The sequence below is a fragment of the Magallana gigas genome, chromosome 4 (assembly GCF_963853765.1).
Source record: "Magallana gigas chromosome 4, xbMagGiga1.1, whole genome shotgun sequence".
NCBI classification, from domain to species: Eukaryota; Metazoa; Mollusca; class Bivalvia; order Ostreida; family Ostreidae; genus Magallana; species Magallana gigas.
In genome coordinates, this window is record NC_088856.1 from 45,588,598 (window position 1) to 45,605,789 (window position 17,192).

Sequence of the window (17,192 nt, forward strand, 5' to 3'; positions counted from 1 at the left end):
TTATCTTTACACGTTTCAAATTTGTGGAGAGAAGACCCAGAGACAACAAAATCATTTAAAAACAGTTGTAAATAAGTAGGATTTTGCATGAATTGCACCGTGTTGCTATATTTAGACCCATATTCTAATAAAACCTTTTGCATTTCAAATATTTTTCCACTCATTCCACATCCAACAGAAACTAAATAACGGTTATAATTCAAAAAATATTCAAAATTAATTGATGAAATTTTCACTCTCCTTGTGCGCCCAGATTCCTGCCGAATCTACATCTTAAGCGCCCACATTCTTTAGTTCAGTAAACATGAACAAAAGCTTCAGGTGAATTCGAACTCATGATCTGCGGTTCAGAAGCCCAATACTTTAACCACTGACCTACGACGATATACAACCTTGTCGAAGGATATAAACAGTTTAACAAAACTTTTAAATTGTCATCTTGTGACGTAGTGTCTTAAAAAGTATAAGTCCAGATGTAGTGAGGTACCTTAATATGATGATCTCCAAGCCTATTTAAGACTTTTGTGTTAAATCCAGGAAAATGGGGAATTATACAATCTTAAAAGCCCTTATTAGTTTAAGGAAGCTTAAGGTGGTCAACACCATCAGATATCTGCCTTAATTTTAAAATAATTATGATATTTTTTGTCATAAACAAGACTATAGTATTAACTTGAAAAAAATTTCTATTTTGAACATTTTCCCTTATACAGAGCTCTTCGTCTAAAAGAGGTCAATATAGCTAAAAAAAAAAATGGCGACGTCTATCGAGCCCCCTTAATATGTAACGTTATATACACCTTTGCAAACTGTCGCTTTTTCCCCTGCGACAGTTAATGGTAAATTGATGGCATCATAAGATGCATGATAGGAAATAAAAAAAATATTTCTAGAAAAGGCAAACTTTAGTTTAACAATTAAAAGCTTTTCCGAAGTCATTTTGCAATCTTAATCATAAACAAACAAAAAATCCTGTGTTTTTATAAACTCTTACCCAGAGCCAAAAGTGATCTTTTCATCATCCGACTTCAACCAAATAACAAATATTGCTAAATGTATATATTGATATTTACTAAATGAATGGATGACCAAAGTAAAATCTGATCAGATAGCATACCAGGACGGCTGGAATTATTCCAAATGAGCCAATACTATATACTAGTACACATGTAATTCAATAACAATCATGCTAATTTCTTTGAAAAAAACCCCCACATAATTCATTTATTACCTTAAGATTTGTTTCGGCCATACATAATTATGTAGATGTGTACAAACGTGTAATAAAACCATGCAAAAATAGAGTCACGCAGTGTATAGATGACTCTTACAAGGGCCTAGTATCCGTGGCCATTTAAAGACTTTACCGATCTCCTTAAATTAAGAAGAGCTGTTTAAAAGATATTTATAGAAAAATGATCTTATTTTTAAGGTAAAATATATGTATCCCTCACTCTTTTTTTGAATAATTACATGTAGTGTATAGTCACAAATTATATTTAAAAACTGAAGTTAGGTCTGGTGAATAGCTTGGTTACGAACCCTACCCCCTTCCCTTTTTGGCCACCGTAACGCTTGTTTGTGCGCTACCAGTCCAATGGTTAATGACCCTAAGGTTTTTGCCCCACACTGACAGCCAATGATGTCATATCAGGAAGTCATATGTACATTTTTGATTATTTTTTTACTCTCCGTATGAATATAATATTGTGTACTCTGCAAGTAAACAACGTTATTTAACCAAGAATGGACGTAAAGGGGAATGTCCTAAATATATTGTCCAATTGACAACACCAGGTATGACCGTGCTCTATCAACGGGTGGATATTATCAATGATGAACGACTTTATATCCTTTCTCTGAATACATGGAACCTTATTTTTGTACTCTCTGTATTTAAACTTGTGCAACTTTAACGCACAGAAAATGGAAAAGATGTGAACAATCAGGGACGTATATATGTTTATTTTTCGGCAATAATGGGTACTCGCAAGTTAACTGTTGAAATTGACACCCCGAGAAAACCATTGTCAACCGACGCGAAGCGGAAGTTGACAATGGTTTTCTAGGGGTGTCAATTCAACAGTTACCCTCCCAAAAAGGCACTATTTATTCTATTATACTGACTGTCTTAACTTCAAAGAAAATTTTACTGCTTTTATACAGAAATGAAGTGAATTCTACGGCGAAACGTACGCGCATAATTTACGCAGATGTAACAATTCGTTTTATTATACGTACTTTCATGTTAAATACTGAAATCTGATTGGTTTAGACGCAGTTGGTAATCCGTTCTATTACCCTCAGCGTTAGCAACACACTTGGCAACGGGTAACACTATATAAATAGTGCCTGTTTGGGAGGGTAACAGTTGAAATTGACACCCCGAGAAAACCATTGTCAACCGACGCGAAGCGGAGGTTGACAATGGTTTTCGAGGGTTGTCAATTTGAACTGTTATCCTTCCAAACAGGCACTATTTATTTTATTATACTGATTGTCTTAATTTTATAGATTTTTTTACTGCTTTTATATAGAAACAAGTTGCTGTCCTTTAAAAAAGGACTACAATACGTGGACCATTTGTATGTGTTTCCAACGAAAAAGTGAAAGCCTTAAGATTATCGGAGATTTCACCGACTCTAGCCCTCTGCTTTTAACCACTAAATGTGTACGTTGTATTACGTATACATGTATGTATAGCCCTGACTTTTTATCTCAGAGTTTAAAGGATTCATACTTCAAAAATAATTATGATCTATCTATGAATAAAGTTTGCATGTACAGTATCAGACATTCGGTGAATTCTACTATTTGCGCACACATTACGATTCGCACTACTTTGTTAACTATGCAGTGACAGTGTTGTGTAAATTAAAAATTTCATAGGATGCATTTTTCTTGAGATTTAAACTTTTATACAGTGACATAATTATTCAATCATACTTAAATGCTTAAAAAATTTAATCGGGAAGTTCTTTAGCCTCGCATACTATAAAAGTTAAGTTAAGTTACTTGTGTATTCGGAAAACAACAAAACATTGCAAATTATGCTATTTGTTGCATGTTGTAGTTTTGGCATAACATTAACTTATTTCATGATACTGATAGTTCATATCACATGCCAATCATTTTTTAAAAGGAATACTTTGTTTCTGTACTGTTTACCGACAACTTTACAATTACAGGGACTTGGAACTTATGTGTGCATATGGCACGGAATCCTGATCCCGATTCAGATAAACGTGTGCTAGCCTGGTTCCCTGAGCTACCCATTACGCACAGGAACCAGGCTAGCTCATGCGCAGGCTGAATTTTCCCCATAGCATCCGGTTTAACCTCGCTTATATATTTTCTGCGTGGACCTCAGGGTCCACGCAATGACGTGAATTCCACGGCGAACCGTACGCGCACAATTTACACGCATGTAACAATTCGTTGTGTTACCCGTTGCTAAGCGTGTTGCTAACGCTGAGGGTAATAGAACGGATTATCAACTGCGACTAAACCAATCAGATTTCAGTACTTAACATGAAAGTATAATAAAACGAATTGTTACATGCGCGTCAATTATGCGCGTTAGGTTCGCCGTAGAATTTACTTCATTTCTATATAAAAGCAGTAAAATTTTCTTTAAAAATAAGACATTCAGTATAATAAAATAAATAGTGCCTGTTTGGGAGGGTAACTGTTGAAATTGACAACCCTCGAAAACCATTGTCAACCTCCGCTTCGCGTCGATTGACAATGGTTTTCTCGGGGTGTCAATTTCAACAGTTACCCTCCCAAACAGGAACTATTTAAAAAGTAAAGTTAGTAGTATCTTCATGTTTCGCCCCTAAAACATCATTTTAGCTGTATGCAGCTCTTCATAACACATAACTTTTTTTTTACCAAAGATAAAACTGGAGTACTTTTCATCGTTTATTTAAACTTCATTTGCAGTTAGATTAAACATTCTAATAATTTGTTGCAAATTCTAGCAGAGTGATCTTTCTTGAGTTGGGCATCTAGCCAGTGGAGGAAGCCAGGGCGGCGGCCCCTCCGGCGAGTAGAGCCAGCAGAAGGACTCCCCCTCCAATGGCTGGGATGATGGCCCCGATGTTTGATCCCGGTCTTCTGGTGGTTACATATGGTCGCCGGGTCGTGTAGGGGGGTAAGTAGGTGGAAGGTCCAGTTCCTGATAGGATTATAAGGAAAAAATAAAGGGTGTTTTTTTAAGTTCATCGTAAACTAGTACTCCTCAAATAAAATGAAACGACTTCATATTAAAAAGGCAATCCATTTTGACAATACTGATATTTTTTTTTTTTTGCCATAGTGTGTCCGTACTTAGTACATGTTTTCATGACTTGCTATAAATATTGACGTTGCAAAGAATCATAAAACAAACAAGATGAATAGAAGGAACGCTATTTTTTCAAATAAATGCATAATCTCAATCAACTTTTCCCGATAACTTCAAATCCATCTTTGTCATTTTAAGACGGCTGCATGAATGGTTGAGCCAATTTTAGACCAATTAGATCTCCTAAAGAAGAAGAGCTCTTTATGAGTATATAAGAAAATGCTCAAAAATTAGAGGGAAAAAAGTGTCAATTTTTCTTTACTAATTAACAGTTTATAGCCTAAAAACAATTTCTAAAGAATAAACGTATATCAGACGGCTATTTTGTTGAACGTTCAGCCTCCTTTCATCGTCTGTGTTTCCTTCTGACAACCTGATTTAGCTTTCGATGATTCACTAAATAGAACCACGCTAACAAGGCCATGGACTTTCAGTTGAACGTAAGTATCTGTCTAGTTAAAATGACGGTTTTTTCAAGCGAAATATACAGTGGTTGCGTAACGAGACAGATCATGTTGATCTCAAAAAGCCATGGCTGAGTGGCCAGTAGCGAAATAGACAGGCCTACGTCACAATGCCGTTTGACACAACTGCCCATAGTCCAAGTTCAAATAAAGATTAATCTTACATAATGATTGCGTTATGAATTTGATCTTACTGTCACAGCTGCGGCCAAAGTAACCATTTTTGCATCTACAGGCGGCCAGCATGCCTCCGTAATCGTTCCGGAACGCTACACAGTCTCCATTAATACCGCAGTCCGTCTCAACACCGTCAAATGGGCTACAGGGGCCCAGATCTGAAAGAAACATATACTTTTAATTCATTTTCCCAGTATATTACAGTGGCATCAAGTGATACTGAGAGGTGGAGATATATTGATTCAATTTGCCCATATTTTGCGGTTATAACGAATTCGGATATAACAAAATTACGGATATAGCGAACTGATTTTGAGTCCCGTAGAGATGAATAATAACGATTAATAACGAATTTCTTTACAGTTTAAAAAAGTTTTCATATAAAATTTTCGACTCACAATCCGATCATTAAAGGTATCAAAGTAATGTATTTTTATTCTAAGCCTCAATGAGCAAAAATTATTATAATAGTCTGGTGAAAGAAAACATGTATAAAGTGAATTCGCCTTAGATGTTATTACGAATTCGTTATTAGGATATAACGAATTGCGGATATAACGAAGTTAATCCATTGGTCCCCAGGACTTCGTTATAACCGAGTTTTACTATATATATAATTTGGGTATAAATGATAAAAATTAAAAATATGATCTCATTTGCCTTTTCATGGCATGGATAAATCATTCAATTCAAATGGGAATAAATGGTATTGATATGATTCGATTCGCCAACACACAGCATAAGTGTGATTCAATTTTACTTATGGGTGACGTCGATTTAGTTTGCCCCCCATACAGCGTATCTGAGTTCAAAATTAATTGACGCAAATGATTATCTTTTTGGTTTTATGTAAACTTATAAATGATTCATACGTAATCCGTTACTCAGAAAAACACTTTGTGAAAAATTGAGGCGTAGAAAAATTTGTGTGCTCATTGTTGAACAAAGAAAAAAATCGATTGAATATTGAGACTTATTTATTTAACTAGTATTTATCTATAATTATATATTAGCAAATTTAGTTGTTTTGTTTTTTGTTTTGTTTTTGTTTTTTTGTTTGTTTGTTTGGTTTTTTTTTGCTTTTTTAAAATTAATTTTGTTTGTCGGAATTTGAGTCTTATCCCCCGTCCTTTATTTGAATTTTAAAAAAATGTCACGTGCCTGCCCTTAGACTGCTGTTTATAATCTCTTCACTTACCTTTGCAAACTGTCACGGGTTCTCCCCCGGAGGTGACTGGCAAATCAATGGCGTCATAACCGTTGTCACATTGACACTGTCTGTTGGTACCTATGGATATGCATGATGAATCGTCTGGGCAGTCATTATTGTCAGCACAATCCTTGAAGAACTCCTTTACTGAGCAAGAGTATTTTACTTGCACGCAAATTATCGCGCTTAGTAGAAGCAACCGTAGGCCTTGCATTATGTATTCGTTACCTGCTCTCTTGCAAAATATTTATAAGACGGTCGGTTGACAATGCGCCGATGCCATCATATCGTTCTGCCCTTATATATGTATAGGAGGGTAGAAACTTTCCCCTCATTAGTTGTTTTTTTTTCGATATTTGCATATGAAGGTGACTACATTTACACGTCAGCACTGCTCTGCGCGCGCATGTACCCAGCCTTCTTTGCAATTAACTAGAACACGAATATTTACGCAGCAGATGTAGCATGAAAAAAAATAATACGTTCAAGGAATACTTTATAATTTCAATCCACACTCAAAGAAAACAAATTAAGGTCAGACGACACGTTCCTCGAGCATCTTTTTTGTATCTCCTCTTAATAGAGTTCCAATAAAAATTATTATTTCTATAATGATTTTTAAAATGATTAAAATTTACTTGTATATGGATATATGCCTAGATCACCGAGTGGTTAGAGTCGTGGCCGCTATCTGCCAGGAGCGTAGGTTCTAGAGGTTGTGAGTTCATGAATCTTTTCCCGTATTTTACAGTTTTAAAGGAATTATGTAGAAAATAAAACAATTTTTGACATTCTCTATTTAATCACGGGAAAAGTAATTCCGATACCTGTATTCAATTTGACATCATTTTAAATAGGATGTCAAGAGCTTGTTTAATGCCATTTTGTGAGAGACTGTACACAGTCTAGATATATTTCTTTAGTAAAAAAAATTGTTCATTTTATCTTTCATATTTCATAGAAAATGTTTGTTTAAAACATGATATTTCATTGCGTTTACCAAAACTTTAAGCTCCAGTACACACTATTAAACAAAGGTATTGATATGAAACATCATTGAAAGAATTTCTATCTTGAATTTCATAAACATGTAGGCACCTTTCATTTACTAGATCTTGACATTAAAAAGATACCTTATAAAGATTTACCCCGTAGTTCTCCCGAGTATATCTTTGGCTACTCGGTTTTGAGTACAATGTCAAATAACTTTCGAAAATCATTATACAAACAAATATGTACTGTTTTTCACTTTACTGAAAATTGTATTAGTTACCAATGTGAATCAGTTTAATTTCAAACCTATAAATAATATGGTTATATTCTTCAAGTGAGCAAAGAATTCGTTTTATATATTACAAATATCTATATGAAAAACAAAACGTTAGTGCGGATTCATTTTTTATTATATAAATCATTGGTGTCAAAATAAACAAACTCCCAGTTTGACAAAAGAACTTACGACAGAGTCGTAAATATTTTCAGTCTCATGGAACGGTCTTTGTTTATAATATTTATATCAAACCATTTATTCACACCTATTTTGATTTCCATAATTATATTTTACAACTACTACAATAAAATATTGATTAGTTTGTGATTAATAAACATTCATTAATTTGGTGGTAAGTCGTAAGTTCTTTTGTAAAACGCAGCCCCGGTCTTTTGAAAACCAAGCGATCGGTCCTGGCAGCTTTGCCTACATGTAATAAACTTAATTATTGACGAGTGTTGTATTATAATGAGGGATTGTGGTCAGGTAACTTATATGCCCTACCCTTCTCTAGTACGCTGTTTTGTTAGTACTAGGGCTTGAACTCAAGACTAGAGTCGATAACCATTCACTCATAGTTAGATGAGAAGACGCAAAAACAACCATAGCAGGATATTGATTTCTATTATATAACTGAATAAATTATTATTAATATTCGTGTTGGGCCATTGAATAATTAGCTATTCGTAAACAAATATTTTCAAAGTGTGACTTACAGGTCACTCTCCTGTAGAGGTCTCCAACCTTTACACCGCCTCTCCAAATAAACACCTGGGGTTTGTTCGTTAATGCTATACCCCCAGTACTGGTACAGGATACCAGCAGTGTCTGCTAGGTATTTAGAAAGTAGACGATGAAGATCTACCGAAGATCTCCAAAATTACTCTAACGACTTGCAGCTCTCCAATCAACCAAATGAATACACCCAAATATTTATTTTTCATAAGCCTTATGACCATATGATGTTTTAAAATACGGAGAAGAATCACCTGGAAGTTGAGGCATCGAAAGGTTAGTGGTAAGATTTTTAAAACTTGGTTTTCCAATCAGCAAAAAATAGGAGAATAAAGCTGAATCGTTTGCCTGTAAGTAACGACACGATGTTCTTTTTCTCTAGTTGTAAAATCTTTTAATTATATTGGTATGCCGATAATTGCATTCCCTAAAAAGGTAAGTAATTTGATATTGAGCTGCATTTTATTCAGTTTACTTTGCTGCAAACATTTGTAATTCCATTAATACCGCATGCAACTTAAAATCTTTATGAGAAACAGGATTAAAAATAAATCATTAACTTTTATCAGAATAGTGATTTTTTAAAACCAATTTAAGAAATATACTGCAAAAATGGGTTGATTGATGTAGTTGTCATGAAATATTATTTTTGGAAATTTTGTTTTAAAATTTTCGGTTTTCTAAAGGAATAAGGGGTCATTCTTTCATAAAACCCCTCTGGCTTTATTAGATTTGATCACGCCCGACTGAAATTATCACCTCATAATACTCAAAGAATGATTCCTTATTACTTATATATATATATATATATATATATATATATATATATATATATATATATATATATATATATATATATATATATATAATTTTGAGCCATTGTACGATTAAATATTCTAATATCCGCCTGCACCCCAATTATATGTCATTTGAAGTTATGGATTTTATAGTACAAAATCGATACGTAGTGTTATCCCAGGCAAAGACACTGGAAAATGTAAATATTGAAAATTAAAGCGCTAAACCATTTAATGGGATCAAACTAAATACATATACATATTTTATGTACTGGCTATAAAAAGTCTACCGATCTCATAAAAAACTCATTTTTTAATCTCAATTCCATGATCGTATGATTAATATTTCAACGAGGCCGAGTACAAATCGAGTACACACGCTTTCGCGCAGCGTTTCATTTGTATTGTGACGTCATCTTTTTGCTTGGTTAACGCCATGGCGTGATAGTTTCAAATATTCAGCGAAATTTGTTGAAAATAGCTCGTTTGATGCGTAAAATTGATATTATATTGTGGAATAAACATAAATGTCTCGGAAGTATAAGCTAAATTCGGGCTCGGGTCGAAAACGTGAAGAGGGTTCAGCAAGCCTAGCCCTCTGTCACGTTTTCTTAACCCACCTAAATATAGCTTAATTCACATATTTCAAGACAGTAACCATGTATTTTTTACTAATGACCCTTAATATGTGATGTTATATAGTTATGTTTTAATAATACTATAAAGATCACCATTTCCGCCATTGTCAAATTAAAAAAAAGTCATTATCTGACAAATCTGGGAAATTGGGCATACAAAAAACAACTTTGGTAAGACCCCTGGAACAAACCAGGGGGTAAAAGGTTTTTTTTATTTGACCATTTGATGCCTTTAAGCAATAACTTTAATTAATATGTAGAACAGAAAAAGAAATCCCTATGGCAGAAGTTTAAAAAAAATGTGCAAAATTTATACATTTCAAGCAAAATCCCATAAGTTAAAAATAAACAAACTTTGAAATGACCCCATAAAGAAACGATGTGGTAAATATCTTATTTTTAAATTTTAAAATAATGATTATATCAGTAGAAATTCATGTAAAAAATTTCGTTCAAAAATCTAGGGCAGAACAAATTAGACCCGGCCTCGTTAAATATGAATAGATATAAGTTATAAAAAATGTTTCATTAGCTCAGAAAATATCCTATCTTCGTACATGACTTTTTTATATTTGCATGTATTTATTTGAATAAATACAGACCCTGAAACGTACTACTACACCAAGATTCATGCGAAAATCGTTTCGTGTAAACCGTTTAGCGTTTCGTGTAAACCATTTAGCGTTTCGTGTAAACTGTTGAACGTTTCGGGCAAAGTGTGCAGCTAGCGTTTTGGGCAAAGTGTCTCGAGCAAAGCAAGGTAAACCCTTGGCTAGCGAAGATGGACTCGTGTGAAACGTTTCATCAGATTTCATTCGGAACATTTCTCATTTATTAATTCAATTATTAAATTCTTCCTAAATGGCGCCCGAGTTTAAGACTTCCCGGAATAGTTTGTGATTAACAAAACACTTAACGTATATACTTATCATAAGACTTATTTAGTAAAAATTGAATCAGCGCTTTGTGATACTGTCAAGTCGTAATGAACATGTAATTATTGGTTTCTTTTTTTTACATCGAAAACTGAAACTTTTCGACTGTGTACAATCAGCACTCAGACATTGGGTAACACGTACCTGTAGCTGACTGAACCTGTCAATCAAACTCTGTGTATTTTTCTCATTGGATGGTCACGCGTCTCTATTTTTTGTCAACAACCAATAAAAAAGTTAATGACTTTCAAACAGTCGGAATCAGTATTTGAAAAAGGACATCATTTAAATGATTTAACATTCCTCAACTCAATAAAAAAATGAAAAATAGAGGGGAAAATATACTGTTCACATTTAATATGTATGGTACTACATGTCTAATTAAGTATCCCTGTAAATTGAAATAATTTAATTCTGGTTGTAACGCGCTTTCTGATTGGCTAAATAATTATTTTATATCTTATAAAGAATGTTGCCTACGTCATAGTAAGACTAACGTCAAAAACGTATCAATACGCCTGACATTACGTTTGAATTTTGTACAATTTTACGTCATTTTAAAGGTCAAATGACCGTTTTTTTCTACAATGAATATACTTGCCTTTCTTGCAGTTTTTCACATAGATGATTTGAATGGTTAATTTAGATATTGAATTTCAAATATCGAATCTCAAATCTCGTATTTTGAATCTCGTATTTTGAATCTCGAGTGAGTCTTCTGGGCTTTCGTAGTTGTGTCAGCGTTTTTCTACAGTACAGGAAAGTGTTTGAAGTTATCTTTCTTTTTGCGGTAGAAAAAGTAGATGGTTGATTGTATTCTTGTTAAAAGCACATCCTTAAAATGTATGTGTGGGGAAAAATTACGTTAAAATGTTACGGTATAATACGAGTATGATGTGTTAAGGATTGCTAAATTATTGTTAATGAGCGGAATATTTATACTTGTAGAATTAAATGTTCAACTGTTGTCCATTTTAAATATATACACAACAAATTGAACGCTTGATAGTGTCCTAACAATAGCTCATTATCCCCTTGCGCAACTTGTTGCGTAATGTATGTCAGTGAATAAAGAGAATAAAACTAATTTTCAAAAGTTCAAAACATTTCAGGTGTGATTAGCTAGTAATGGGAGGAACTGATTGTACAACCATGTTTTATACACCCCCCCCCACCCCCACCCCCAATAAATACACCTCAGAGCGGCCCTGGGGATAGGAATAAACGAAATAATTCAAAGTGCTTTTAGGAATAAAGGTATTTTATTTCTTAAACTACATGTATATTCCTAAATCTTGCATTTCCCCGCACAATATTTTATTTCGCAAGGGGATGCTCCATGTTCTTGTTATATAAATTTTGTTGGAGAGTGTAACTTAATTGGATAGGCCTAAATCTTTCAAACCAAAACATGAAGTGTAAAACTGTGTCACTCCTCTTAAATTCCTAAATAGACGCGAGGAATTAATATCGCTTGATCGAGCACATCTCGGGGATTTCAAAATATTTGCTTTTATTTTTCGGACAGATGTAAAAGCTAAATGAAACTGTGATAAAAGTTCGGCACTCGCAATTTTATACTCTCGCAAAGTATATACATGTAACACAAAACGGGGGAATCGCGGAATTAGGAATTAAGTACTCGCATAAAATAAGGAATCTACAGTATTCAGTTTTGCATTTGACGAACCGTGTGTAGATCGACCTTGAGATATTGCATCAACAATAAACTGTAATTTATTTTATTATTTTTATTTTTATTTTTTTGGTATTTTTCAACTTAATAGAGTTAACAGAATAAACGATATAACAGTAATTCCTTTAAATTGATAGTAAAAGACATTTTTTAAATGCACTAATTTTAGGGAGTCGAGAAAAAACAGAATAATGAGATATAACATTGTGAACGACACTTTATTTCCCCCATCCGCATCAATAATTCACTTCGTATCGAGGTGTCTCACATACGACTGTCATGTTGTAAATTTTGAATTTACCGGGTGGCAGTAAATACAAAATTTACAACATGACAACTTATAAATTTTGTATTTACTGCCACAGTAAATTCAAAATTTACAACATGACGCATCAATCTATCTTATCTTATGGATACATGTAACGGACTAGAATGCCAAGGCATGAGCAGGACCTTTAACCTCATAAATCTGGTAAAATTTGTTTCATTTTTTTTTCAATTTCAACGAAACCTAAACAAATACCTTCATACATGTGTACGTGAGGAAGTCAAGAGATTTTTTTTAATTTCTTAAACAAAAGTCAAGGGAAACACCTGCAAATATACTTTATACTTTACTTTATGATCAGTACGAATCAGCAGATTGAACAAGTCAGCTTAAAGAAGTACATATCACGGTATATGGAATTATTGTTGACAAAAACATGGCACTACGAGCCTTGTTTACATAACAAAGAATTGTAAGCCCTGTATCTTGCTTAAAACTATACGACTGACACCCAAATTTTGATTGTTCATTAGAAATGCTTCACTCAAGCATTGTAAACAATATAAACAGAAAAACAAAATTTGATGAAAATCACGACCATGCCCCTTTAATGCTATTGACCATTCAATACCTTAACCTATCTCACAATCAAAACCTTTTTTCCTATATTAAGTCATCGAAAACATATTGCACAGATATTTAATAACTCCTTTAAAATCAAATGCCTGTTTACTGCCAGAAAGAAAAGAACATATATGATTTTTTTTCATCTCGTGATTTATTAAATTTCATTGACAGAAAAGAACATTCGTTCAGTTGGTGGAGGATCAATGTGGAGTGGTTTTTATCCAGATGAGGAAGTCAGGGCAGCAGCCCCTCCCGCGAGTAGAGCCAGCAGAAGGATCCCCCCTCCAATGGCTGGGATGATGGCCCCGAAGTTGACTGTTTTCCTTGTAGTGGTCACGTATGGGCGACTGGTTGTTGGTGTGGTATAAACCGGTGTAGTTTCTGAAATTGAAAAATTTTAGCTGCGAGATAAATCATCTTTAAGGTGAAAACGGTTTCTATAATTTCCTACGGATCGCTTTATTTTGAGGTGTAATAAATTAAACTATGTAGTATATAGCTTTAAAAAGGGCCATTTGTTTTTAGAAATGTCTATCTGACCGCTTTATTCTGAGGTTTATTAAATAGAACAATGTAGCAGATAACTTTTACATAGGCTTTCTGACTATTACAGTGACTTTTTGTCATCAAATGCATTCTTTGCAGTGTTTTCAATTTTGATGCAAGACGAAAACGTTAGAGACGTCAAATATATATTCAAATTTGTATTTTCAAAAACAAAAAAATAACATGAAAGATGCAGTGTTTTAGTTATAATTTCTAAATTTTGCTTACTGTCACAGTTGACGCCATAGTAGCCAGGCTTGCATTTACAGACAGTTTTAACTGCTCCATAATCGTCCACGTATGTGATGCAGTGTCCGTTTGTTCCACAGTCAGTCTTGGAATTGTCAGTTTCACTACAAACTCCCAAATCTGAAAATGTTTACAAAGAGGTACATGGCAGACTTCTTTCATATGAATGTAAAGAATATTTATCGAACGAGTTCATTTTTTTTCACAACCTTTAAGCTCTACAGGCTTAATCGCTTAATATAAAGGATACCGGAAATAAATTATGTTTTACCTTTGTGCAAACATTTTTTTTTTAGAAAACCCTGGGGCTTTTATCATTTAGTTGTATTTTGTTATTCAATATGGACATTTTATATATAATTTATCTAAAATTTATCATATTCACAGTAGATGTAAATATGATAATGTTTTTCACAATGATAAGAAATAATAAGGTTATTTATGATATATAATTTACGAAGCATGATGAGTTCTCCCCCAATATTATGATTATTTTTTTTTTTTTGCATCATATTTTGCTTCATTATTCGTATTCATAAAATACATGTAGCTCTGAGTTTTAACATTAATACCGATTCTCATTTACGAGAGAATTGTCAATATTTGTCATATTCAAAACTTTCTTTCTTGTCAGGTTAGAAGACGGGGACTATCACTGCAAACAACATGACTACCAGGATGAAAATGGTCCACATTTGATCAACTATACAGAGAAATATGTCAGGACTTCATACTAACTATTAATACTAAATTTCCGTATTTAACAGGGGGATAGGGAAAAGTCGAGTCTGACTTTGGACTCGAGCCCAGGGCATTTGGCGTAGAGAGCCATTTCTTTTACCTCTGAGCAAACCTACCAATAAAGCAACTGTAAATAAACCCGTTGGCAAATCCTTTCCTTGTGAAAATTCGTTATTATCTCTCTCTGTATATTACGGAGTGACATGTCGGGTAAATGATTGAACATTATCAAGCAGCTAGCCGTGCATTTTTTTTTTTGCCTTATATCGTTTTTAAATGGTTTTTGTTGTATATCATAATGGTTTTTTTTAATTAAATGACCAATAGGTGACGAAAAAGACAACCCTTAGAATCTGTAGGCTACAGTTATAGTATTCATAATTACACCTCATGCGAAAGTTTATATTCCTAATGAAAGGCAAGGAATAATCATCCGTGTTAAATGGCAAGAACTTTCGCTCCCGAATTTTAAAATTTCGCTTTTTTTGTTTCGACAGTCGTTAGTTATATGAAATAACAGTAATAGGTCGCCGCTTGCGATTTTAATTTGCTGCAATTTAAAACAAAACGTTAAAATCGTGTAATTGATTAAGTAAGCGCGTAAAATAATTTTTTTTTACAACAAATTAAATTTATCACACCTAATTAAAGAGGCTGAGTAATCGGCAAGTACCCGACAAATCTACCTTAAACTTTTATAATTGATTTTTTAAATTCATTATGGAATTAAAATATGGACATTTCCCTATATTTTTATGCAGAGCTTTTCATCTACAGGAGGTAGATATACCCAAATAAATAAGCATGGCGATATATTTAGCCCTCTTAAGATTACCCATTGCTTATCATATCAATTGCTCACAACATACCTCTGCAAGCAGGCACTGCCGCAGAAGCCGCAGTGTAGGGCAGATCCAGGAGATCGAAGCCAGCGTCGCATTTACACTTGAGGGATACGCATTTCGCATTATCGGGACATTCGGCATTAGCAGCGCAAGTTTTGAAAGCCAAAGAATATTTGGCTTGTACGCAAAGTACTGCAAAAAGTAAAAACAGTCGTAGCCCTTCCATGTTTTTTTTCTCTCTGGATGACAACTTGCCTCAAGACGATCGGATGCCGATGTGCCTGCCTATCGTGCTGTACATGGCCCTTTTATAGCAGTAGCTTTGTCATGACTAACTGTTATTTTGTACCGCAATCCACCCTACCTCGTTAACAAATAATGCGCACGCATTTCTTTACCAAACCCCGAATTGGAAACCCAATAGGAATGTCAAGGTAATAGGAATAACACCGACACGAATTTGAAGTTGTTTTGTTAGATATTCAGGCTATATTTTCTATTCATAACACACTCTACTATATAGAAAGCTAACTTGGCATCGACATCAATTCAAGGAACTGAAACAAATGAATATTTTGGTTGGTAGCATGAAGCGTGAAAAATTCCATAAGCCAACAAAAGTGTGAGAGAGGGTTAGATAGAATATAATTTGTGTTGAGCAACAACTGCAAGTGTGGATTTACACCAAATTTTTGTGCGTCGTTTACACATGCAAACTTAAAAATGATAACTTGGAAAAATGATATTGCTCTCTTTGGTCTCAAGGTATGTTCGAACCTATTTGACGTAATGATTTCCGAATACAATTATTTTATAGATATGATATAGAAGTGTTTAAATAGATGTTTATACATTTGCTCATAGAAAATTGCATGTGTATATTAGATGCCGCTCAGGGTAGAAAGTATTTGTATAACTGATGCTGATAAACCGACTATTGTAATTGAATAACTAGTAATACCTCACCCAAAACTTTTTTTATCGATATGTATAGGTGATATTGAGTGTTATCCATTTTACCTCGAAGCTCGAAGCAAATGAATCTTCAATTTAAACATATTTTATTGAGTAATCAAATGGATTAGGCAACAGGCAAAGCCTATATAAACCCTCTCCAAATACAAAGTCAAGAAGTGGTGTTATAAAGTAATAGAATATAGTATATAGTATGTAGTATAATTTACCAGTTTACAGAGTGATATATTTGTATACAAGACAAAGGATAATTGGATAATAAATAATAAGCTTGACTTTTGTCATATGATGATAAATTAACCTGTTGTTTTACATATACACAACTGTACATCAACACATTCATTCCTACATTTATAAACCCATCACCTCATTCATTCATACCGACAGACAGACATAGAATATTGGTGTCATGATCCAGCCCATTTGAAGAAAGAAAAAAAAAATCAAAAACGCTTAGAAGCAATAATATAACTATGAACATAAGAAACAATTTTACAATTTAAGTTGTATGAAAATTCAGAACTACCATAAAGAATATAGTTAATATGAAAAGGTACACTAATATCATTAAATTGATTAAAAAGTTAAACTCTTTGTTGAGTGTATCTTGGACACTCAAGAAAAAAATGTATATTATCTTCAGATTCAGACCCACAGTTTGTACATTGACT

General features: G+C 33.7%; 2 protein-coding genes across 2 annotated transcripts; both read right to left on the reverse strand.

The window, feature by feature from the left end:
- Nucleotides 1-3,911: 3,911 nt before the first annotated feature.
- On the reverse strand, nt 3,912-6,487 carry LOC105323608 (protein draper). The gene is made up of 3 exons (XM_011422676.4): nt 6,188-6,487; nt 5,007-5,147; nt 3,912-4,180 (listed from the first exon to the last, which is right to left on the reverse strand). The coding sequence occupies exons 1-3, from the start codon at nt 6,411-6,413 to the stop codon at nt 4,011-4,013; spliced, it is 537 nt and encodes a 178-aa protein (XP_011420978.1). The 5' UTR covers nt 6,414-6,487; the 3' UTR covers nt 3,912-4,010.
- Nucleotides 6,488-13,294: 6,807 nt separating this feature from the next.
- On the reverse strand, nt 13,295-15,894 carry LOC105323607 (uncharacterized). The gene is made up of 3 exons (XM_011422674.4): nt 15,571-15,894; nt 13,940-14,080; nt 13,295-13,546 (listed from the first exon to the last, which is right to left on the reverse strand). Exons 1-3 carry the CDS (start codon nt 15,770-15,772, stop codon nt 13,383-13,385), a joined length of 507 nt encoding a protein of 168 aa, XP_011420976.3. The 5' UTR covers nt 15,773-15,894; the 3' UTR covers nt 13,295-13,382.
- Between the last annotated feature and the right edge of the window lie 1,298 nt (nt 15,895-17,192).

Excerpts from the sequence above, each read along its gene's own strand:
- LOC105323608 (XM_011422676.4), bottom strand. The coding sequence starts at position 6,413 with ATGCAAGGCCTACGGTTGCTTCTACTAAGCGCGATAATTTGCGTGCAA. Across the intron at positions 5,148-6,187 it reads ACCCGTGACAGTTTGCAAAG|ATCTGGGCCCCTGTAGCCCA; the intron begins GTAAGTGAAGAG and ends TGTTTCTTTCAG. Across the intron at positions 4,181-5,006 it reads CTTTGGCCGCAGCTGTGACA|GAACTGGACCTTCCACCTAC; the intron begins GTAAGATCAAAT and ends TAATCCTATCAG.
- LOC105323607 (XM_011422674.4), bottom strand. The coding sequence starts at position 15,772 with ATGGAAGGGCTACGACTGTTTTTACTTTTTGCAGTACTTTGCGTACAA. Across the intron at positions 14,081-15,570 it reads GGCAGTGCCTGCTTGCAGAG|ATTTGGGAGTTTGTAGTGAA; the intron begins GTATGTTGTGAG and ends AAACATTTTCAG. Across the intron at positions 13,547-13,939 it reads CTATGGCGTCAACTGTGACA|AAACTACACCGGTTTATACC; the intron begins GTAAGCAAAATT and ends TTTCAATTTCAG.